Source organism: Cervus canadensis, chromosome 3 (genome assembly GCF_019320065.1).
Source record: "Cervus canadensis isolate Bull #8, Minnesota chromosome 3, ASM1932006v1, whole genome shotgun sequence".
In the NCBI taxonomy this organism is placed as follows: Eukaryota; Metazoa; Chordata; class Mammalia; order Artiodactyla; family Cervidae; genus Cervus; species Cervus canadensis.
This window is the reverse complement of record NC_057388.1, coordinates 111,196,127-111,219,807: the sequence shown is the minus strand read 5'-3', so window position 1 is coordinate 111,219,807 and position 23,681 is coordinate 111,196,127. Positions and strand designations below refer to the sequence as shown.

General features: G+C 53.5%; 1 protein-coding gene across 1 annotated transcript in view; it reads left to right on the top strand.

The window, feature by feature from the left end:
• VIPR2 (vasoactive intestinal peptide receptor 2) overlaps positions 1–15,631 on the top strand; it is a 67,032-nt gene extending 51,401 nt beyond the window's left edge. The window contains exons 6-13 of the mRNA XM_043464013.1: positions 4,688–4,829; positions 7,546–7,696; positions 8,542–8,602; positions 9,515–9,584; positions 10,052–10,143; positions 13,502–13,631; positions 13,713–13,754; positions 14,335–15,631. Of these exons, the coding sequence (XP_043319948.1) occupies positions 4,688–4,829; positions 7,546–7,696; positions 8,542–8,602; positions 9,515–9,584; positions 10,052–10,143; positions 13,502–13,631; positions 13,713–13,754; positions 14,335–14,508 (862 nt within the window). The 3' untranslated portion in view covers positions 14,509–15,631. The remainder of the gene's footprint in view (positions 1–4,687; positions 4,830–7,545; positions 7,697–8,541; positions 8,603–9,514; positions 9,585–10,051; positions 10,144–13,501; positions 13,632–13,712; positions 13,755–14,334) is intronic.
• Positions 15,632–23,681: the final 8,050 nt, after the last annotated feature.

Genomic DNA, 23,681 nt, shown 5'->3' with positions numbered 1-23,681 from the left:
AACTCCAGGAGATAGTGAAGAACAGGGCAGCATGGTGTTCTGCAGTTCATGGGGTCGCAAAGAGTCAGACATCACTTAGCAACTGAACAACATCGGTCATTTTTATTTTCCTTCTTTGTATCTTGATGAATCATACTGTATAAAGTTTTATCAGTTTTATCAGTATTTTCCAAGAACCAGCTTTTGACTTTTTTCTCTTGTATGCTTATCTATTAAGTTACTGACATGCCTTCTTACCTTTATTATTTCCTTCCTTTTGTGTTCTCTGGTTTCGATTTGGTATTCTTTTTCTAGCTTGTTAAGTTAGATGTTCAGCCTTCCTTTGTTTAAACTGCTTTTATTTATATCTACAAATTTCCCTCTCAGACCTGCTTCATTCCCATCTTTCAAGTTTAAAGATGTGTTTTTCATTATCATTTAGTCCTAGTTTTTCTAAACTCTTCTTTTTTGATTATCTTTTAACTATAAAAGTTTATAGTTTAATTTCCAATCTGTTATTAGTTTTCTATTCAGCTTGCTAATGATTTCTGGCTTAACTCGTAATCAGAGAGCGTACCACATGAATTAAATCCTCTGAAATTAGTCAAAGTTTCATTTTCATTTTAAGACAATGCAAATTCTACAGTTATTGGTTTGTGTGCTACATATATCATTTACATCATTTATCAATCATGTTATTTAAATATTCTAAATTTTACTATTTTGCATAACTACTTCCCCTGTGGCTATGGGTCCATGGAGTCACAAAGTGTCTGACACAACTGAACAACTAACACTTTCACTTGTTCTACCAGTTACTGAGAGACGTGTATTAAAATCTTCAACTATAATTGTGGACTTAACTATATCTCCATCTATTTATTTCACTATTTGCTTTATATATTTCAAGGTTATGTTATTAGGGGCACACCCATTTCATATTTTATCTTCCTATAAGCTGTCTGTGTTTAGTAATGTGCCTTGCCTTAAAAATAAATCTACTTTTATATTAGTGTAGTTATGTCCGCTTTCTTTTATTTGATATCTGCAAGATATATCCCTGTTTTACATTTGAGTGTTCTATAAGCTCCATGTAACTGAGACTTGCTGTTTAATTCCGTCTGTTTTTAGTCGCACACACAGCATCTTACACTCACATTCCAACCACTTGCCGACAAGCTGGAGTTTCCGTCTGCTTCCATCTCTTCGCTGTTGTCTCGGCTGTTTCGTGGCCCCTGTACTCTGTTCGTGTTTGTTTTTAAGTTGTCAGGTATTTTTATTATTCCAGTGTTTCCCTTTTGGATTGTTAGTCGTATATTCAGTGATTCTACCTCTGATTTTCACCTCATGTTAACAAAGTGCATCCGTGTCTCACGGGCACTAGCCTCCAGTTACTATTTCCATCTCTTCCCAGCAGCTCAAGCCTTCCCTTTGCCCTCATGACTTCTGTGCCATTGTTATGTATTCTAATTGGGCACATATTTTAAATGCCACATGCATGATCACTATTTTTGTTATTTTCAAAGGCAGAATTTGTTTAGAATTGCCCATCTGTCTGTCTTTCCTTCCTGCATCTTCATGTTTCCATCTAGGTCATCTTCCTCCTCCCTGAAGATCTCCTTTTAGGAGACCAGGCCTCCCAGCAATGAATTCTCATGGTTGTTGATTGCCTGAAATCATCTTAATTTTGCCTTCACTTTTGAGGATATTTTTGAGAGTACTGAATTCTTTGTTGGCAGTTACTTTCTTTCATCACATTAAAGATGTACATCATTATTTCTTTTGAAAAAGTCAGCTGCCAGTCCCACCATAATGCTGCTGAAGGATGAGTCTTTTTCTCTGGGTCCTTCGAAGATTTTTTTCTTTGTCTTTGGTTTTTAGCAGTTTTGCTGTCATGGGCTTTAGTGTGGTTTTCTTTGTAATCCTCCTTCTTGGGGTTAGTGGAATTCCTTTAATCTGTTATTATACTTTATCAGTTTCAAAAATTCTTGGCCAGCAGCTCTTCAAATATTTCTTCTACCTTGTTCTCTCTCTCTTTTCCTTCTGAAACACCATTTTCACATGATAAATATTTTCAACATTTCCTGTACATTTCCTCTTGTTTCTTTATATTTTCCATTAATTTGTTTCTCTCTACTTTAGACATGGGTTTCCCAGGTGGCTCAGTGGTAAAGAATCCTGTCGGTGCAGGAGACACAAGAAACACAGGTTTGATCCCTGGGTTGGAAAGATCTGTTGGTGGAGGAAATGGCAACCTGCTCAGTATTCCTACCTGGAAAATCCCATCGACAGACGAGCGTGGCAAGCTGCAGTCCATAGGGTTGCAAAGAGTCAGACACGATTGAGCACAAGTGCATACAGGACTTGAGACATAGTCTACCAATCTGTTTTCCAACTTATAATAATATTCTATTATTTTACTGTGTCTAATATAGTATTTAAACCCAGCTATTTAATTCTTAATTTCATGGGTTTTTTAAAATTTTGAATTTTCCATTTGATTTTTACAATTAATTCCATCCTCTAATCAGTATCATTTCAGTCACTTAGTTGTGTCTGACTCTTTGCAGCACACGAGGCTTCCCTGTCCATCACCAACTTCGGGAGCTTGCTCAAACTCATGTCCATCAAGTTGGTGATGCCGTCCAATCTCATCCTCTGTCTTTCCCTTCTCCTGACTTCAATCTTTCCCAGCATCAGGGTCTTTTCCAGTGAGTTAGTTCTTCACATCAGGTAGCCAATGTATTGGAGTTTCAGGTCCAGCATCAGTCCTTCCAATGAATATTCAGGACTGATATTCTTTAGGATTGATTGGTTTGATCTTGCAGCGCAAGGGACTCTCAAGGGTCTTCTCTAACACCACAGTTCAAAAGCATCAGTTCTTCAGCACTAAGTCAGAAGTAAAGGGAAATATTTATTAGGTCACCATCCTCTAATTTTCTTGGATATATTTATCAGAGCCATTTTATAGTCATGTCTTAAAATGCCAGTATCTGGATCTCTTTCTAGTCTCTGGTTTATTTTTGTTTTTCCATTTTTAACTGCATTTGATCATTTGGTACTATTTCTGGCATATTTATTAATTGATTATTGAAGTTACATATAATTAAATCATAGAGGCTTTAGATGGTATCTTACCATAGAGAGGATTTACTATTTCTAGCAAGATGGGCAGACAAGCCTGAGCCAGGCAGGGGTTGAGTCAATCTAAGGCCGCATTTTAGGCTCTCTGAAGGCTGGTTTGTCATTATTCCTAAGTCACAGCCCTTTAGGGGTTTAAGATGAAAACCTAGGAATCCTTCTACCCATCCAACACATGAACACCTTGGGAAATGGAAGAAAGAGAAGGAAAACCTCATACTGCCTGCAGAATCTGAGGCTCCCTGTGGCTTCCTTCTCTCCACTCTGTTGCCTTGAAAGCCCTTAACGTCTTTTGCTGTCTGTTCCATCCAGTGACACTGTCACAAGCTCTGGGCCGCTGCTCGCTAATCAGCGCTGTGCCCTGAAACCTGGATTAACCCTCAGCCAGGAGGTGAGAGGAGGCTACATTGCCCGTGCTCCCTCCTCGCCGGGTCCCCAGTCCTTTAGGTCCCAGCCGCCGCAGCTGCCCTCCAGAGCTCCATAGACAACTTTTTAAATCACAGTTGACATGCGAGGGAGGTCAGATAAGTTTCTCTTTGGAGCCACAGGTGGAAGTCTGCTTAGAATATATTTATTAATATCCTTGAAGTTTGTAAACTCTACTTCAACTTAAGGAGTTAATGGTTTAATGATCTTGGAAGTACGTTTGTGAGGAACAGCTTGTCTCCAAACAATTAAAAGTCAGAGTTAAATCAAATATCTAATTAAGTCTTCTCCAAAGCAGAATTTAAGTGTTGTAAAATGATTATAAACAAAATGTTCTTAACATGTTTTAGAGAAGCAAATATCACATAAAGTTAAGTTCAAAGACAGGTTGTTTGAGGTGGGTCTTGCAGGAAGTTTGCTGCAGAGACGCATGGTGTTCACATCTGTGAAGTGGGGTGTCCTTCTGCAGGCTCAGACACACCATGGCTGTGCTGTATACATTTATCCCAAAATCCTGTTTCTAGGACTTTGCTCTAAGGCACAAAGTCAGAAATAAAGGGCAATATTGATACACAAAAATGTGTACCGTAATGCAAAGCTGGAATACTTAAATATGCAAGGAATACTTAAATTCTTCAGTTCAGTCGCTCAGTCATGTCCGACTCTTTGCAACCCCATGAACTGCAGCACGCCAGGCCTCCCTGCCCATCACCAACTCCCGGAGTCCACCCAAACTCATGTCTATTGAGTCGGTGATACCATCCAACCATCTCATCCTCTGTTGTCCCTTTCTCCTCCTGCCCTCAATCTTTCCCAGCATCAGGGTCTTTTCTAATGAGTCAGCTCTTCGCATGAGGTGGCCAAAGTATTGGAGCTTCAGCTTCAGCATCAGTCCTTCCAGTGAACACCCAGGACTGATTTCCTTTAGGATGGACTGGTTGGATCTCCTTGCAGTCCAAGGGACTCTCAAGAGTCTTCTCCAACATTGTTCACTTCCATTAAAAACAAGCTTTAAGATGAAAGCCACGCGGGCGTCTGTCGCAGTGTTTAACTCTCCACCTCTCCCTCTCCCATGACCCCCCTTCCCCCGTCCCCATCCTCCCTCCCCCTCGCCCTCCCCCCCCCCGCCCCCCCTCGGCAGGAAGCTGCACTGCACCCGGAACTACATCCACCTGAACCTGTTCCTGTCCTTCATCCTGCGGGCCGTCTCGGTGCTGGTCAAGGACGACGTGCTGTACTCCAGCTCCGGGAGGCTGCACTGCCCGGACCTGCCGTTCTCCTGGGTAAGGCTACGGGCCGGGGCCCCTAGGCGGCCTTGTGAGCTCCCGCCCCGCCACCAACCTCCGTCTGGGATGAGGTTCAGAGCCGGCTTCACTGTGGCCCCAGTTGGGGTCGGGGGGCGGGCGGTGTCCAGCCTGCGCTCAGAGCATCTCAGGGCGGCGGGCGCCGCGAGTGGGGGCACAGGCGCTGCCCGCTGGCAGCTCACGGCCCGAGCGCTGACCGGGGCAAAGCCGAACTCGCTGCTGGGGACCAGCAGCAGCTGGGGGCTGGAAGAAGGGGACACAGGTGGGCACGCGCGATGCCGTGTCCAGGGTTCTGAGCGGTGGGTGCTTCCAGCTGGCCGCGCGGGTACCACCTGGGGGAGCGCGGCCCCGGCCCCTGCCTGGGCCGCAGTGCGGTGACCGGGCCGCGAGGGGATCGCCCGGTAGTTTCTGCGGTGGACCTAGCGGGCCTTTAGGACGAAGCTCAGTTTGGTGCGTTCATTGAGCGCGCCTCGGGCCAGTGCTCCTCTCCTCCAGGGTTCCTCAAGGCGCCCGGTCAGATCGGATATCAGCTCTTCCACGCGGAGCCAGACCTGGCTCTCCGCCCACATCCCTCATGGATGGACCCATCTGCTGACTCCGTTCCTCTGGACTGAAGAGGTCTGAGTCAGGGTCTTTCTAAGACTATAAAGCCTTTCACACGCCTTATAGCTTCAGCCGCTTCCCGGCCGCAGGTTAATATACCCCTGGTGACAGTCCCGCTGTGAGGCGTGGGGACTGAATGCAACAGTAAAATCAGCAGCATGGCCCTCCACCCGGACGTCCCATCCAGGTGGAAGGGGAGCCCTGGGCTTTTGTCCCGGGATGGACACAGAGGTGACAAAGCCTCCTTCCCCAGCCTTGCAGCCATCACTTCCACACGTTTAAGTAAGATCTCCTGTTTGCTTGCTCTTAGCACCTGTGGACGCTGTGAGTCTCCCCAGCACCGTAGGGAAATGCCTTCTGTCCCCATAGGGCCCAAGAGGCAGGCGTTTCCAGGTGTGACCCCTGAGAGTGGCTTTGACAGTCATGGACGTGGGTGCAGTTTTCTCGTCCTTTTCGAGGGGGTGGGCCTCAAAGAAGCCAGCTTTACTGGCTCGTAAAGTGGGCCTAGAGACAGAGCGCGGCTCCCATCCCTACCGAGGCCAGCCCACACTCACACGACGCCTCCTTCTCCGCACTTCTTGGTTTGGGTTTCATCTAAACTGTGGAACCTGCGCTGCAGTGAACCAGCGACCCGAGGGCCACCTGAAGCTGACCTTCAGCAGGACCTCCTGCGGACCCTGGGGCTCAGCGCCCTGCACACCTGGCTGCTGTGGGTGGTAGAGGCTCCCAGACGGGACAGGACTGGCCGAGGACCCGCTGGGCACCAGGCAGGGCGCAGTCCTGGCCACTGGCCTCTCAGCCTTCCCACGACTGAAGGTCAGCAGACAGCCCCTCACCCCGGAGCCTCTGCCCTTGGAGTGTGTTGATGGCAGATGAGCCGCGGGGAAGAAGTGCAGACATGGCATTTTAAACATTTTACCAAGAAGAAGGAATTGGAATCATCTTAAACACACTTTGTGCTTTTTCCTCCTTCTACAGTTTATCTTGGAAACTCTGAGTCCTTGGAATCTGGAAGGTGTGATGTAGTCTGTGTGACCGTTCTGCCAGTAACAGACACACCTTGGTTTATGTTTTCTGCCACCACTCGGTCAGGGGAGACTGGAGAGAGTCTGGAGGCAGTGAAGGGCACGTGTATTTAAGTTGTAACAGGCAGAGCTGGTCGCCGTGGGCGCCGCATGTGCAGGACGCTCCTGCTCCAGCCAGCAGGGCTCACTGTGGGCTCCTCCACCCACGGGTGTGGGGTCCTGCTCCCCGACACCCGGACCTGCCTGTGTCACTATTTCAACAAGGGGCGCCAGTCCCAGGGTCTCATCGCTGGGTTTTTACGTGCCTCTTTCCACTTACCGGGCCCAGCCCTGGTGTCCTACACATGCCGGACCCCCTCCCCACACTCGGCATCCGTAAACCTCAACCGCCTTAGAAGGAAACAGCAGGAGAAGCCTGGTGCCAGGAAACGGGAGCCGCTGGGTCAGAGCTCCCCACAGCCCGGCGCCCGCCTGAAAGGCTACCATGCCTTTCTTGCCTGGCCACCAGTGCACGCGTGTGGGTCTATCCACACGGTATTAGTGTATCCACCCTGTCTGTCCACAAATATGCATTTGGGGAGCAGGCTGTAAAGATACAGAATGATAGCAATAAAGTGCTGGGGGGTTGTTTACGGTGCATTTATATAACCTTAGTGATCTGAAGCCTACATTTCCCTTTTCTGAAAGCGGGAGGAAATAATGTGTTTGGTGGGTTTCTCTTCTGTTTTCCTTTACTTCTCCTCTCTTGTTAAGAGTACACAGTGAGGACGGAGAGAGGATGGAGTGGGACTGAGCGGAGGGTTAGTGGAGACGACACGGCAGGAGGAGGGGGGCTGGGCCCCACGCGGCCACTCAGGGCGACTGTCCCCTCGGGCGTGGTGTGTGTCTGCTTGGCCCGTGTCGCCCTCCGCGCACGCTCGCACCGCCCCTCGCCTGGTCCAGGTGGGCTGCAAGCTGAGCCTGGTCTCAGGCGGGACCTCTGCGCTCCTTGCGCGCACGGGCCACCTGGGGACCCGGAGCGGCGGCCTGTGACGGCGCGTGCGCTCACGCGGCCCCTTCCCATGCAGGTGGGCTGCAAGCTGAGCCTGGTCTTCTTCCAGTACTGCATCATGGCCAACTTCTACTGGCTGCTGGTGGAGGGGCTTTACCTCCACACCCTGCTCGTGGTCATCTTCGCCCCTGGCCGGCGCTTCCTGGCCTACCTCCTGATCGGATGGGGTAAGGACTCCCCCTGCCTGCCAGGTGCCTGATTCCCGGCCCCTCGAACCTACCCATGGAGACTCTCTCCGCTCAGAAAAACACTGGGCTGCCCCTGGAGGAAGAGAGTCAACACCTTAATGTTTTGGGAGCCAGAAATTGCAAGTGAAAGTCGCTCAGTCGTGTCCGACTCATTGCAGCCCCATGGACTACACAGTCCTTGGAATTCTAAGTATTCTTACTGAAGTGGGTAGCCTTTCTCTTCTCCAGGGGATCTTCCCGACCCAGGGATTGAACCCAGGTCTCCCACATTGCAGATGTGCAGATTCTTTACCAGCTGAGCCACCAGGGAAGCCCTGAAACCTGGTTAAAACCACTGTGACTCTCGTTCCTGGGGTGAGCCCCAACCGGGACTTGGTGGGGCAGAATCAGAAAGAAGGGGCCTGGGAGAAGGAGCAGGGAGACCGTCCCCAGTGAGGTCCCGCTAACGTGCTCATCAGTGGGGCTCTGCCTAAGCTGGAATCAGAAAAGGGGTGAAGCAGCAGACCCCCCACCTTCTCAGTGAGGGGCACCCCTTCGGGTCTCTGCCAAGTTGGGACACAGCGTCTCCAGCACGTTGGTACCAACAGCCAGAAACACATGCATTTCAGGCCTATGAAGCCTTCAAACACGTATTTAATGATATTCACTGCTTAGTAAGGCGTGAGGGTAAGCCTGTGTGTATTTATGAAGAGTTTCCATTAATCTGTCCATCAGAAAGCCCTCGTCCCCGCTGGCGGGGGCTCACGAAGGCTTCCGTGTGCTTCCCCGTCGGGCTGGTCCAGGTGGCCAGTGCCGGGCTGGTGTGACCGGGCATCTCTCTGCAGGCATCCCCACCGTCAGCACGGGTGCGTGGGTTGTGGCCCGGCTCTTGCTGGAGGACACGGGGTGAGTGCTGTGCCTGTGGCTGAGGGGGAGCGCCGCTGACAGAGGTCCTGGGGAGCTGGAGGGCACCTTTGTTTCTGGGTAGAAGGCAGCCTCTGGACGCTCGGGGGTGGGGGGAGGACTCAGGGTGGGGGAGCTCAGAGAGGGGCCGCGGAGCAGGTGGGGCTGAACCAGGGCTGGCCGCAGAGCGGGGCCTGGGGTCCACCAGGCAGAGATGGAGCTGCATCTTAGGGAGACCGCTGTGGCCCAGAGCCCAGCGGGAAGGCATCCAGGCTCAGCCCTCTGAGGCCCTGCGGCTGGGCCAGGCCCAGAGGCTTCTGCCGCGCCCAGCCTGAGGCAGCCCCAGCTCCCACCGTGGAGCCCAGCCCCTGCTGTGCCTCGTGCAGACCCAGCTCCGCCAGCCACCCTGTAAGCGGTCCTGTCAGTAACAAACGCCCCAAGCTTGGCGCTGAAACAGGTCCAGTCCATCGGTGCGCCTCTGTGCCTGGCTCTGGGCAGCTTTCCCACTCGGTCTCGCTCACTCACTCGCCGTGGGTACCTCCCTGCAGGGGAGGCCGGGGCTGTGGGTCTAGATGGGCCACACTGAGTTCCACGGACTGCACACCCTCCTGTCGGAACCAGCCAGGCTCCAGGACGAGGGTGGGTCCGCTCTGCTGGGAGGGGTGTGGGTCACAGGGAATCGGGGGGCATTGTACCAGCCTGCTGTCCCAGCTTCCTCCTGGAGACAGCACATGGCAGTCAGGAGCAACCACCTAGCAAACCTGTGAGTCGGGGGCTCGTCGTGGGCGGTGGGGGGCGGCTTGTTTGGCAAAAGCCCCTCGTAAGGGGTGAGGCCACAGGCGTGTGCTATCCTCCTGTGCTTGGTTTGTAGATGGAATCCGTGATAATGTGATTTTCCTTCTCTTTCTTCAATAGTTGCTGGGACACCAGTGACCACAGTGTTCCTTGGTGGGTTATACGAACACCGATTTTAATTTCTATTATAGTAAGTGACTTCTGCTTGGAAACCTGAGTTACCACCAGGTTGCCCTTGGGCAGAGAGCCCTGTGGTGAATGCAGATGGCCCCGTTCTACTCGGTCTTCCGAGACAAGAATCCCAGGCCAAGCTCTTCCACGAGGGGCTCGGCCACCGTCAGGAGGAAGGGGAGGGCTAGAGGGAGACGACGGGGGTCACAGTCAGCTCCCCCAAGTGTGCAGCCTTCTATCTGAACTGGATTTCCATCTGTGGACTGCACGCCTTAAAATGAGTGTTCTCAACTTAACTGCCGCAGCCTGGTGTCAACACATCGGTGACGCCACAGAGCAGACCCCAGCTGGGCAGGGCGCCGGTGCTCCTGAGCCGGCAGGGCCCGGAGCCCCGTTTCAGGCGGGGCTGAGCCGCAGACATCCGGGCCTTGCCGCCTCCCTTGCAGGGGGACTTCATACCCTGAAATGTCATCTCCTTTTGTGCAGGTCAATTTCATCTTTTTCGTTAGTATTATACGAATTTTACGGCAGAAGTTGACATCCCCAGATGTCGGCGGCAACGACCAATCACAGTACAAGTGAGTATGTGTTTAGAGCCAGCTCGGAATCACCCTCCCCAGCCTCACGCAGCCTGATAACTTGGAGTACCTGTGTGGAGAGCAGAGAAACTGGGGCTCGGGGACCCGCACATGATACCACATCTTCTCCTTTAGTCACAGGAGCGTGCCCTTGGCCAATTTACAGGGATCCCTGGACATGGAGTGACTGTCCAAGGGCTAGCAACACCATGGCAATTATTCAGGCTGAGTCCTTCCCTTCCCTCCAGTGTGGACCTCCTCTAGAGAGCTGGGAATTGAAGTGTTCTATTCACTCTCCTGTTTTGTATCCTGACCTTTTCTCCTTGGCCATACGTCATTTGCATTTTATATTTGGTTCTGTCTTCCCTATCGGACGACATGGTCCAGGCAACACCTCTTGTGGGCCTTGTACTTAATAATGACTCAGTTGATGTTTGTTGCCTGAATAATAACAGGAAGGTGGTTATCATAGTCTCCCTCATGGGAAAGAGAGTAGGGTTTAAGTAATCATCCACCATCATCCAGCTAATTAACAAGGACTGAGAACTCTGTAAAGGAACTGGAAGATTCTGTAAATCTCTATCAAGAATTCATAAAGAACAAATAGAGCCTGCGACTCGGGTGTAAACTAAAACTAGCCCAGTGTGGAGGCACTGGTCCAGCTGGTCCAGCCTTGGGTTCAGGCAAACGGGAGCTGGAATTGCAGCCCCCGAAGCTGCGTGGCCCCAGGAGGCTACCCACCCACCCCAGGACAGTGGGCCCTTCACTGCCTCCGTCCCGTCCCTCCTTGAGACGCAGGGTGGCCTGGGGGGACATTCAGGTGGCCTCCCCCAAGGCGGGCAGCCCAGTGCATATTCTGCACCAGTTGGAGGCCCGGGGGAGGTGCCTGCCCTGCAGCCCGCCTGCCTCCTCTCCTGTGGAGATGCTGGCAGTAAGAACAGCCACTGAGGCTGTAAGCGCTGATAGAGGGGGTCTTCAGATGATGCTTAGTGCCCGGCCCCAGTAAGTGCCATGATGGGGTGTGTAAGCACACACGTGACCAGCCTGGCCCCAGTAAGTGCCGTGATGGGGTGTGTAAGCACATACACGTGACCAGGCCCCAGTAAGTGCCATGATGGGGTGTGTAAGCACACACACGTGACCAGCCTGGCCCCAGTAAGTGCCATGATGGGGTGTGTAAGCACACACACGTGACCAGCCTGGCCCCAGTAAGTGCCATGATGGGGTGTGTAAGCACACACACGTGACCGGGCCCCAGTAAGTGCCATGATGGGGTGTGTAAGCACACACATGTGACCGGGCCCCAGTAAGTGCTGTGATGGGGTGTGTACGGACACACATGACCCGGCCCCAGGCTGCGGCAGGCTCTGCTCGGCCCTCGGTGGGGGTCAGGCCACAGATAGCAGGCATCCCCCCGCGCTGTCCCTGCCTGGCTGCCCCCAGACCCACCCAAGCTGCAGCTGCAGCTCCAGCCGCCCCTCACCAGCACTCCCAGGTTCTGCAGGTCTCGCTCACTGCCACCTTGACCTTTCCTTTGGACTCTGGGGAGCGATCGTAAGTGGATTATAGAGAGGGATGCTTTTGTTTTGGAAACAAAATTAAGTGGGGATAATAGAATCTACTCTTTTTCCAGAATAACAAAGGCAGAGCACATCTGTGATGCTCGCCTGCCTGTATTTTGGCATGTTTTCTGTCTCCATCTCATAACAGAAGTGACAGATCCCCAGGCACAGGGCCCCAGGGGTCCCACCTCTAAGCCCCCTTTCTAGAGACCAGCAGAGTCTGAACCACAGGACTCCAGGCAGGTCTCTCTGACGTCTGCCTAACGGGCCACTCCCTGCAGAACTCCAGCCTCACTCACTGGGCAGACACCGGCCTCGGTGCTGAAGGCCGTGAGACCGCTGTGCGCTGTGGTCAGACGGTCAGGCCTGCACGTGACGGCGGGGGTCCTGAGGCCTCCCCTGCCCAGCAATGCCCCAGTCACGCACGCAGGTGGGGCAGAGTTCATGCAGATCACCCAATACAGAGGAAGCCCCTTCTTGTGAACTCTGCGGGTGTCTCAAAATATGTAAGCAAAGTGGTGACTTCTAAGTATTCAGTTCAGTCCAGTCGCTCAGTCGTGTCCGATTCTTTGCGACCCCATGGACTGCGGCACGCCAGGCCTCCCTGTCCATCACCAACTCCCGAAGCTTGCTCAAACTCATGTCCATTGAGTCGGGGATGCCATCCAACCATCTCATCCTCCATCCTCCGCTTTCTCCTCCCGCCTTCAGTCTCTCCCAGCATCAGGGTCTTTCCCAAGTGCTGGGTGGCGCCAACCTAGCAGAGCAGGTGGGGAGGATCCGGAGGCGCCCCTCCCTCGGCTCCCTCCACGTTGCCAGGATGAGGCTGCTCATCGGGGCGGTGGCTGGTAGCTGGGGTTGCGGGGGGCCCAGCCCCTGCCTGCCCGCCCGGCCTCCAGGTGACCCCGGGGCTCCTGACCATCAGACATGGTGGGGTCGCTGCATCAGATACAGCCACGGGGACTCCCCCGAGAAGAGGCCAGTCCACCCGCAGAGACCTTATGTAACTGGGGGGGGAGGTGCAGCTTGGATTCCAAGTCTGAAGAGCCCCCCAGTGACACTCGTGTGCAGCTGTGAGAGGCCCTGGCTCATCGCAGGTTCTCCAAGGGGGTTCCGCTCAGCAGCTGCAGGCCTCTGTGCATCTGAAGCAGCTTCTTGGGCTAAGGCCCAGACGCTGAGTCAGAGTGGCCTGCTTCAGCGTGGCCTCGGGTGGTGCCGGGGCCGGTGCTGGGGCCTGGGGAGCGCTGACCTAGCGGAGATGACAGGTACCTGCTTGGGGCGTGGGACGGGCTTGGGGGCAGGTAGGACTGAGTTCAGCTGTCTTGCTTTCAACACCACTGCAGTGAGAAGAAAGTCTGCTCTTTGGTTAGGAGGGTAAGAGCTTCCCGGCAGGGAAATGAGATCCGGTGCAGGCTCTCCCGCTCCTGAGACTTCTGAGCCCCCCAGCAGGGTCGCCTGTAGGACCTGTCCACGACCGTCAGGGGAACACCCTCTCGCTTTTGCCCAGGGGCAGCCCTGCAGCACCTGCTCTTTGCACCTGAAACTAAAACTCACCCCATCCTCCGGATGCTGGGGATGGTCTCCGCTGCTAAAACCAGGGACACACAGGGCTGTCTGACCTGCTCAGACCAGTGCTGCCCTTTCCGACTGGCCACGATTCCCGTGAGGGCTTTGCTGCTCTGCAGGGCAGAGTGGGGCTCGCCCCTGCGTTTACACGCTCTCCCGGGACGGGCGGAGGTGTGGCTGCGTAGGGAGGCCCTCGGCTGGCCAGAGCGTGACCCCTCTCTCCGCTGCAGGAGGCTGGCCAAGTCCACCTTGCTGCTCATCCCGCTGTTTGGCGTCCACTACATGGTGTTCGCAGTGTTTCCCATCGGCATCTCCTCCAAATACCAGATTCTGTTTGAACTGTGCCTCGGATCCTTTCAGGTGCGGTGGGCCGGGCCGCGCGTCCCGGGCGTGGGGGTCGGGGTGCAGGGGGGCCTCTGACCAGCATCGTCTCCCTTTCAGGGCCTGGTGGTGGCGGTTCTCTACTGCTTCCTGAACAGCGAGGTGAGTCCTCTGGCCTCCCGGGGGAGTGCAGGCTCCCGGCTCGTGGGGGCTTCCTTAAAACACCCCTGAAGGACCTGCTTCCCTGGGGACTCAGACAGTAAAGAATCCACCTGCAATGCGGGAGACTTGGGTTCAATCCTTGGGTTAGGAAGATCCCCTGGAGAAGGACATGGCAACCCACTCCAGTATTCTTGCCTGGGAAATCCATGGACGGAGGAGCCTGGTGGGCTACAGTCCATGGGGTCACAAAAGAGTTGGACACAGCTGAGCAACTTCACTTCAAAAGATCTGGAGCAGGTCTACCTTCTGGGGGTCACTCGGCTGGGGTCACCGCCAATGCCAGCTCCCACAGGTCTCAGCTCAGCCCTCCTGTGTGTCTCAGCCGCCTCCTGGCTCCCGGGTGGAGCCCTCTTCCCTTGGCGCCTCCTACGTCCCCGTCCTCTCCTGGTTCCCAAGCCTGCCTGACCACGGATATCATAGCTTCCACACCCAGAAGGGGGCCACGGGGGGAGATTTGCTCTGGGGCCGGGGGCCCCCCAGCTCCCGCCCGCTGAGCCCGTGCGGCCGTGCCCCGCTCCAGGTACAGAGCGAGCTGAGACGCACGTGGCGTGGCCTGTGGCCCAGCCGGCCCTCCGCCCGGGACCGCCGGCTGCACAGCCTGTCCATCTCCAGGACCGGCTCGGACGGTGCCCTGCAGGGCCCCCGCGGCTCCCGCGCCCCATCCCTCCTGCAGACGGAGACCTCAGTCATCTAGGGGCCCCAGTGTGGCCCTGGCCCCCGCAAGGGGGGCCCAAGCGGACTCGGCCCTGGCCACCCAGAGCTGGGCCTGGCTGACCCTCCGGGGGACTGGGTGACCTCGAGACCGCCTGGGACTTAAAGCTCATGATTGTCAAAGTCCAGCAGTCAGGCGCTTTGTTGTTCATATTGTTTGGCCATGCAGACGAACCCATTTTCAAAGAGACTAGGAAAGACCGAGGTGGTAGAACCCAGGACTTGGTGTCAGCGACTGTGGAAGAAAGAAGGGGTTTTCTGATCTCAGCACCAGTTCTCAGGGGGCGCAGGCCTGGGCTGGGGCGCTGGCCTTCAGGGATGTGGTCACCGCTTCTGAATGACCTGCACCACTGCTCTCCCAGCCTCAGTCACGGGGCGGTCCGGCCCGTGGTGCGCAGGACACGTGGACCTCCCCCGAGGGCCTCCACGGAGCCTCCCGTACGCCCAGCAGGGCCCCTCGCCTCCGCACCCCCGGGCGCCCAGGGCCCCGCCTGCTCACACCACATCCGGACTCTCGCCTCTGCTGCTGCGCTCAGTTCTCCTGCCGCTCCGTGACACCGGCCCCCCCTTACCAACAAGGCCACGGAGCCTTCGTCTCGGGGCATCACGGAGCTGAGCGTGGGTGCCTGTCGTCAGGACAGCCGGCGCTGGGCAGCGGGGCCAGGGGGCAGGGCTGGGCTGAGGAGTGGGCCGGACAGCCGGGGCATGACTAGGAGGCTTGTCACCGGCATGGTCCCTCTGGGGGGTGTGCCCGGCCCCCGGTGAGGGGAGCCTGGCCCAAGAGCGTGGGACAGCCACAGGGGCCCGGCAGCGGAGCCCCAGCTCAGTGAGCGAGCGCACGCCCGGCACGCCTGGAGAGCCGGCCCAGTGCTTCGGGCCGCCGTCTGGCGCGGGTGCTGGCTGCGCACCTAGGGATCTGTCAGCTGCCGGCGCCTGGTGGTCCGGCCCTACGGGAGCAGAGGGGAGACTGCCTGTCACTCCCCGACAGCAGGACAGAGGTGACCGAAGCGCCCGACATGTCACTGCAAAGCGCTGTAAACGTGTGCGCGTGGAATGTGCCCCAGCCGCCGCGCGAGACCACTTGAATAAAACCCATTTTGTGTCTGTTTGCTGGCTGACTCTGACAGCATCAGCGTCCTGAGGACGTTCACAGGAAGCTGCCCGCCTGTGAAGAGGAACTCGGGCAGAGGGTGGGCCATTGGGGGCGGGCGGGCGGCAGCTCGGGGCCTCTGGACGCCGTCGCCTCCCGGGCACTGGCACCAGTCGGGACTGCTCCTTAGAGGCCTGGTCAGTGGGGGGTCCATGCAGGGGCTCCCAGCACTCCTGGAGGTCCCAACACACACACCCCACTCCACGGAGCCTGGGGACCTGCTCACCAGGGCAGGGCTAAGCGCACATGGGCTCTCGTGTGTATGTGTGTGCATGCCTTCTGGGGGCAAACTCCTAACCGTGGCATTTGTGCCACCGACAGATAAAATCTATTTCTGGTGAACCCCATGCTCAGTCAGACTGCCCGATTCCAAGGGGCATATCGCACACTGCCAAGGCATTGCACCGTGCGTTCTCCAGAGGCTGAGCTAGAGATGACTTAGAAAAGAGCGGAGACCAGCCTCTGGTGGTTTCTCAGAGCCCCAGGCTCCGGGTGACAGGACTCTGTCAGCTGTCTGCTGGTGGAAAGAGCTTCGTGAGGACTTGGATCAGGTCTGTTCCAGACTTGGGGAAGAGAAGTGAACACATGATGTGGTGATGGGTGTGTGCCCAGGGGCTGCTTTGCAGAAGACGCCACCTCTACAGACGGAAATAGCCAGAGCATTCCTTTCTTACCAAGAACGGCAGTTTTTTCCAGTGGTGCCGTTTTCAGGCTAGAGAAGCTATTCAGAGGAGTTACCAAAGCTCAAACATTAGAGGCAGATATTAGCTAAAAAGTGAAAAAGCTCTGAATTCCATCCGCCACCTGCCTCTCACCCGCTTGGGAAGTCAATATTACCATCATGAGTGCGTGGTATTTCCCTAACATTTTCTTCTGGGTCCATGCAAGCTTCTCTCCTCTCCCAGTCTGCCTTCATGGAGAGTAGGTCATATTGTACAGACATTTCTGCAACTGGCCTTTCCGTTGGGATAGACGTATGTGGGTCTGGCCTGTCTGCACACAGACCTGGTTTACCCCTAACAGCTGCGTGATTCTCCGTGGCACACGTGCTGGGTTTATTCCACCACCCCCATTCACTGACGAGCGTCTGAGCGCTTCTGTGTCTGCGCAAGCAGTCCCGCAGACCCGGCCCAGAAGTGGGGGGCCCTGGGCGTGCGCGCTGGGCTCTGAGCAGGCCTGGCCCGGAAAGAGGCAGCCAGTGCCCCTCTGGCCGAGCTGCGGTTGACACATCACTGGGGCTCCCTTCTCTCTTCACCCCAATCTGCCTGTCTTCAGTCTTGAGGACGGTGAGCGTCTCCTCTTTATGGAAAGCTTTTCCTTTGGTCCTGAGCCTCAGCCCGACCCACTGACACAGGCGTCAGGGAGGCGGCCACTGCTCCAGGCGGCCGTCCTACCTGACGGAGGCCCTGCTGAAAGTTTACAGATTAACGCGTTTATTCTTGGAAACGGGGGAGAGACTCGGCAGAGGCCAAGGACAGTGTGCGTCTCCGTCACTTGTTTGCATCACCGGCCTTCGAGCTCTCGGAGAGGCGCACTCGGCTTGTGGACCTCACAAAGGATTTAGGGCATCTTTTATACAGAAGTGTGCTCTTTGGTAGATGGAAGGAAAAGAGCTTGTCACTTCTTCTCCTCTCTAAAGCTTTACTGAGGACAGGGGAGCAGGCAGAGGTGGCGGGAGGTCCCCTTGTTCCTGACAACAGTCCCACCTCCCAGGGCATCCTGGTGGGAGCAGGCCTCAGCCCCAACACTGACCCAAAGCTGTCGCTGGGATCGATGTTAAAGCTGCTTGTATTCAACCACTGACACTGCACCTCAGGGGACACAAACTATTGAAATACAATCAGAAAAAATGAGGCCGAGTAGCTCCAGTCTCTCCTTTGGAGATTTAGGGTTTTACAAATCCTTGTGTGCTGGATGTTATAGGTGACAAAGTATGAGAAGCAGCGGTAAATTCACGACACCTGAAGGATACAAGCCCGTGGCTTTAATCGTCACAATCATGCCCCCAGAATATGCAAAATTTGTGATTTTCTGATCTTCATACACTCACAACCCTTTCAGGTTTAAATCACACAATATACCGAGACCCCGTGATAAGGTGACTCGTCACCCTGCAGACTTCCCCGTGCTCGGGTCGGTGCGTTTTCCCAAAACTGTCAGCCCTCTCTGAAACCCCGTACTCTGTTCTTAGCACTGTAGGAAGCACATCTCTGGAAGCATAGTTCCAGGTTCTGTGTGTGTGTGCACAAAACACAGTTCTGAATGCTGGACCGGGGGTATTTCCGGCAGGCACCCCCAGCCGCCTCCCCGGGGCCTTGGCTAAGCATCTTCCTCTCCTGTCCCTCTGAGGAGGGTCGCTCCTCATCAGACAGGCTGAGGGCTTTGTGCTGGAGGAGCCGGAGGAAGGCGGGGGCCGCCCCCAGTCCTGCTCTGTGACCTCGTTTTGTGGGTGTCAATCAACCAACAGCTTCTTAGCTGGGCTCTTGTGCTGCTGCTCCCCCAAGTTCTCCCCAAATCATCCACAGGATGACCTTTCTGATGTGCCCTTCAGGTCACACTGCTCTGGGGGACCCTCACTACCGTGACCCCAGGTTCTCAGCCAACTCCACAAAACGGTCACACTCCCTGCCGGCAGGCTGGACTAATCAAAAATGCACAGTTGCGGGTTAAGTTTTACTGGGGCAAAATGAGGACTATAGCCCAGAGACAGCATTTCTGATAGTTCTGAGAAAGTGCTCGTAAGAAGCATGAGGGAAGGTCAGTATACACATGATTTCAGTGAAGGGGGCATACATACAATCAGGCACAGAGTTTTTGCAGAAGGTTTCTGCTAGTCAAGAGGGGCAGTCAGCACCATGAAGGATTTTAGTGTTCTAGATATGGAGGAGGAGATAGAAGAACTGGGCTCGTAAAATCAGCTCCTAAAATACCTACCTGACGACCTGTTCTGCCAGTTTTTCCTGGAGTGCAGAGTGCCTCGTTCCTGTCTCCACCCTGAGCTCAACACCTTTCAGGGGGTGTTGAGGGTCGGTGGCTACAGTGGCGCCTGGTTCAGTCCTCACCGAGGACTCACCAAGGTGGGTGGCAGGTGGCCGTCTGTAACTGAGGTGAGGACTACCCCAGGGGTCTGAGGCACTGCCTTCCCTTGGCACCAGCCTCACTGTGAACACTCTCGTCCCGCTTCTCACCTGGACTCTAAGTCTCCTGGGACAAAGGGTGTCTTGGTCGCCTCTGCCCCCGGGACTGAGGCGTCTTGCAGAAAGCAGGTCCTGTTCACTCGCTCCGCATTAATGGTGGTGGCCGAGGCAGGCATGCTGCCTACAGAAGTGTTCCTTGCAGGGATCTGGCCCAGGGTAGAAGTCGTTCCTCTGGCCCACATCCTTGGGACTTATGAACTCAGGAGGCAGATTTTCTAGACACAAAGAATCAAATGGGCAGAGTGTCTCCTCTGCTTCCAAAGGAGAACAACGTCCAAAGGCTGCTTAGACGTTGCCCTGATGACTTTCCTCCATGCTTGGAAGCAGAAAACCTCAACTGAGAAACGGAATTCCTGGAGAGCTACTGCATTAGGTCTCTCCAGGGAGGAAAGATCCAGGTAACTCTCAAGCCAGCTCCTTACGGATCCGTCAAGCCGAGGCGCACCCGGCACTTCTTGTCTGCACACGGCGGTGAGTAGAGGAGGCAGCTGAAGAAGCGCGCCTGGGGCCGCGGGACATGGTCCCAGCACCTGTAATCAGGCGCTGGGCGGCAGCCCCTGAAACAGAGAACGCCCTCCACTCGGGCCCCGAGGCCCCTGCCCCAGGCCCCGGGGACCCTCGTGAAGCACGGTCCTTCCTCCAGGCAGGCAGCTGGGGAGCTGCAGAAAGAGCGTGGAGCCCTCGGGCACGCCTTAGGCGTGGTGACTACACATGTATCAACCCAAGAAGAAATAGGTCTCTGAGCAATTCAAGTCTTCCTTAAGATTTACCCTGGTGATAGGATAGGTCGCAGGTGGCCCCAGGAGGGCTGGAGGGTGTGCCTGTGGGGCTGAGGCGCCTGGGAGAACACGGCCGTCCCAGCAACCAACCCACCCACGGCCTGGCCTGGTCAGCAGCGGGGAGCCCACACCTGATGGGACCAGGACTGTGTAAGCCTTGGCTTTATTCTCCTGGGACTACATTTGACAGCATTTATTTCTCTGAGGAAAAAAAGAAATTTAAAATAAAGTAACTCATTTTCTCAAGTAGTGGCTTTGGCTCCGGCTATCTGCCTTAGCAAAAGATACTTGTTGTCATAGCAACGAGCGCAGAATGAGAAATAACCAATCCAGAAATTTCAGACTTCTTCCTCAGAAAATTTTTGGTTTTGTTTAGATAGGATCTTTTCATTAAGACGGTTCTGTTCTCAAATAGCAGATGGACCTGGTTTGGCGCCAAGGTCAATGAAGCAAAGGTTTCCCAGCCTCACGGTCGGACCATGTCTCCTTGCAGCAGCCCGGCCGCCCTGTGCTGAGAACATGCTTGCTCTCCCCGGGGTCACAAGCAGGGCCCGGGCTGGAGACCTGGGCTGGCATTGTGCTGGCCGGGGTCTGGGCCAGGCCCACCAACAGCCCTGCCCATCCGCAGTTCTGTGAGGGCAAGTCTGAGTGACCCAGGAGGCCCAGGTGCCCGTGGGTTCCTCGTGAGCCACACACGTCCCACCAAAACCCCAGGAGCTAGAGACGCCTCACCTGACCAGGGGTTCTCAAGGGCCCCTTCAGAAAAAAAAAATCAAAGCTCATTTTAAAACCAGAAAAGACAGACACATGCTAGTACTTCGCATTATGGATGAATATGAACCTTGGATAGATAAAACAGTTAATAATATATTAAAAATCAAAACCAAAAGATAGTACAAGAATATATAGGTTCACAAAAAAAGAATATATGGGTGAATTTTTTTATCACTTTTTGAGAAAACTCTTCCTAAATTCAAAGAAATGTGCTCCATTTTACCACATAAACATTTTAAAGTTCTGCACATCAAAAAAAAAAAGCCAAAAACTAAATTAAAAAACAAATGAAAACATTTATAAGAACTATGAAAAGGAGTTAGCATTCCTAAGGTTCAATCAGTAAGAAACCTGCCAAGACTCCAAGAAATATGTAGGCAGGTTACATAAAAAGCCAAGTATGAATGAAAATGACTAATAAATGTACGGAACTTGTTCAGTCTCACAAGCGAGTGAAGTGATGCATTTTTATTTCCTGACACTTACAATAACTTGTGAAACAAATAAGGTTCAACTCTGACCATGTGAGGCAGGACCTGGAATGTGAGTGATAGGATTAAATTGGCCAAAAAGTGCTAGACAACAATTTGGTACATACAGCAGTAACTTTAAAAATGTTGGCAAACTTTGATAGCTTAACTTCTTAAGAATCTATGCTGGGGGACTTACCTAGTGGTGCTGAGGCTGGGACTCTCCGCTCCAACGCAGGAGGCCCAAGTTCAACCCCTGGTCAGGGAACTAAACCCCGCACCTGCAACAAAGGTCCTGTGTGCCACCACTGAGACCCGGGGCACTCAAATAAAAACGGATGCTTATTCACAAGAATCTACCCTAAGCAACTGTTTATGCAGAAGGATGCACACAGGACAAGAACTGGGAGCAGGAGGCCGTGACTAGATAGCAGCGTGCCCGTTCACTGGGATATAATTTGACCACTGGATACAGCTGATAAAATGATGAAAGACAATGCTTAGGAGGCTAGGAGGAAATGGAAACCTTAAGCTGTGTGTAGAAGCCTCAGTTCATATTGTTATTGTTGTTCAGTCGCTAAGTCATGTCCGACTCTTTGTGACCCCATGAACTGAAGCCCGCCAGGCTCCTCTGTCCTTCACGGGCTCCTGGACTTGACTTAAACTCGCGTCTGTGGAGTCAGCTGTGTCATCCAACCATCTCATCCTCTGTTGCCCCCTTCTCCTGCTGCCCTTAATTCATATGATAGACATTAAAAATACAAAATATTAAAGTGGTGACTCCCAGGGGCACTAGTCACCCATTCTCATCAGCTCATCCTTCCTTCCCATCACCGGCATGTGTGACGTGCCCTGCACCCACCAGGCTGGGCTTTGGAGCTCTGGGAACATGAGTGGATGGACCGGACCCCTGCCTTCCTGGGACTGATGCTCCAATCAGGAAGATGGACGGTCCATCATGCCCCGCACACTCTCTGCACAGTCTCAGGGGTCAGGAGCATCCGGGGGGGGCGGGGGGGGGGGGGGGGGGAAGAGGGAGGTGCCCAGACACTGTTATGATGAGAAGGAAACAGTGGAAGCAGAGATCCCACAAGCCTGGCTTGCAGGCATTTCCTTCTCGCTTAAGCACGCTCCTGCCAGGTGCTGCGGGCCTCTGCCCTTTGAGGTCAGCACGCCATCCTGAGACGCAGCTCCAGCAGTCAGACACAACACACACAGAGGCTTAGGACAGTTTATTCATCAGAACCCTGCGCTCCAGCCCAGGCGCTGGCTTTTTAACACAACCGCACATTCCTCCCCAGGCCGCGTCCCCCACCCTCGCCAGGACCAGCCGCTCTGTCTGAGCCTCAGGGTCCCGGGCACCCTCCTTCTGCCCTGGCTGCAAGGCCTTCTCCTGGCATAAAGGGAGCCCCGCACAGCAGAGGCTCAGTGGGGAAAGAGGGACAAGCTCTTCTCAGACTTTAGAAACAATGATGTCTGTATTTACTTCGCTTTTTATTTGCAATACTTTGTTTATATTAAATTTCATGTAGAATGTGGGCACATGTCTTTAAAAGAGGAAAGCATCTTATTCTGTTACCTAAAGACCTAACTCTTTAGGCTATGGTTTTTCCAGTAGTCATGTATGGATGTGAGAGTTGGACCATACAGAAAGCTGAGCGCAGAAGAATTGATGCTTTTGAACTGGGTGTTAGAGAAGACTCTTGGGAGTCCCTTGGACTGCAAGGAGATCCAACCAGTCCATCCTAAAGGAAATCAGTCCTGGGTGTCCATTGGAAGGACTGATGTTGAAGCTGAAACTCCAATACTTTGGCCACCTGATGCGAACAGCTGACTCATTTGAAAAGACCCTGATGTTGGGAAAGATTGAAGGCAGGAGGAGAAGGGGATGACAGAGGATGAGATGGTTGGATGGCATCACCGACTCAATGGACATGAGTTTGAGTAAACTCCAGGAGTTGATGATGGGCAGGGAGGCCTGGCGTGCTGCAGTCCATGAGGTTGCAAAGAGTTGGACATGACTGAGTGACTGAACTGAACTGAACTGAAAGACCTAAGTGAGTACGTGCTTACATGTGTCCAACTGTTTGTGACCCCATGGACTGTGGCCCACCAGGCTCCTCTGTCCATTGGATTCTTCAGGCAAGAAAGCTGGAGTAGGTTGCTATTTCCTTCTCCAAGGGATCTTCCCAACCCAGGGACTGAACCTGTGTCTCCCGCATCTCTTGCATTGCAGGCAGATTCTTTACCACTGAGGCCCCTGCGAAGCTCATTAACTAAATGTAACATAATGTAACTAAGATTTCCATTAAGTGGATTTTGTGATAATTCAGATTGAAAGTATGTGGGAGGTGTGTGTGGCAGTAGTAATTGAGCTTCAAATTATTCTTCTAAGTTATATTTTGACTTTTTTGTAATTTAAAAAATCTTCTACAAACATTGAAACAAATAAAGGCTGAAAATCAAGCAGCTGTCAAATTTCTGTACAAACCTAGACATCAGATTTATACCCAGCCAGATCTCTTCATGTGTAAAGGCAGGAAAAGATGTAAATGCTCAGAAAACATAGAACTCAGACGCCACCCAGGAACTCCAATTTTTTTTTTTAATGACGTTGCATGTCAACAGTTCAACGAATAGAGAAAATGAAAATTTTCAAGAATGAGAAAATGATGGTATTATAAAACCTGCTAGCCCTGAATCAGTCTAAGTAGAGATGATCTAAATAATTAAACTGCTTTTAAAATGCAATGAAAATGTAAAAAGAAATCTCAATATTGAATTAC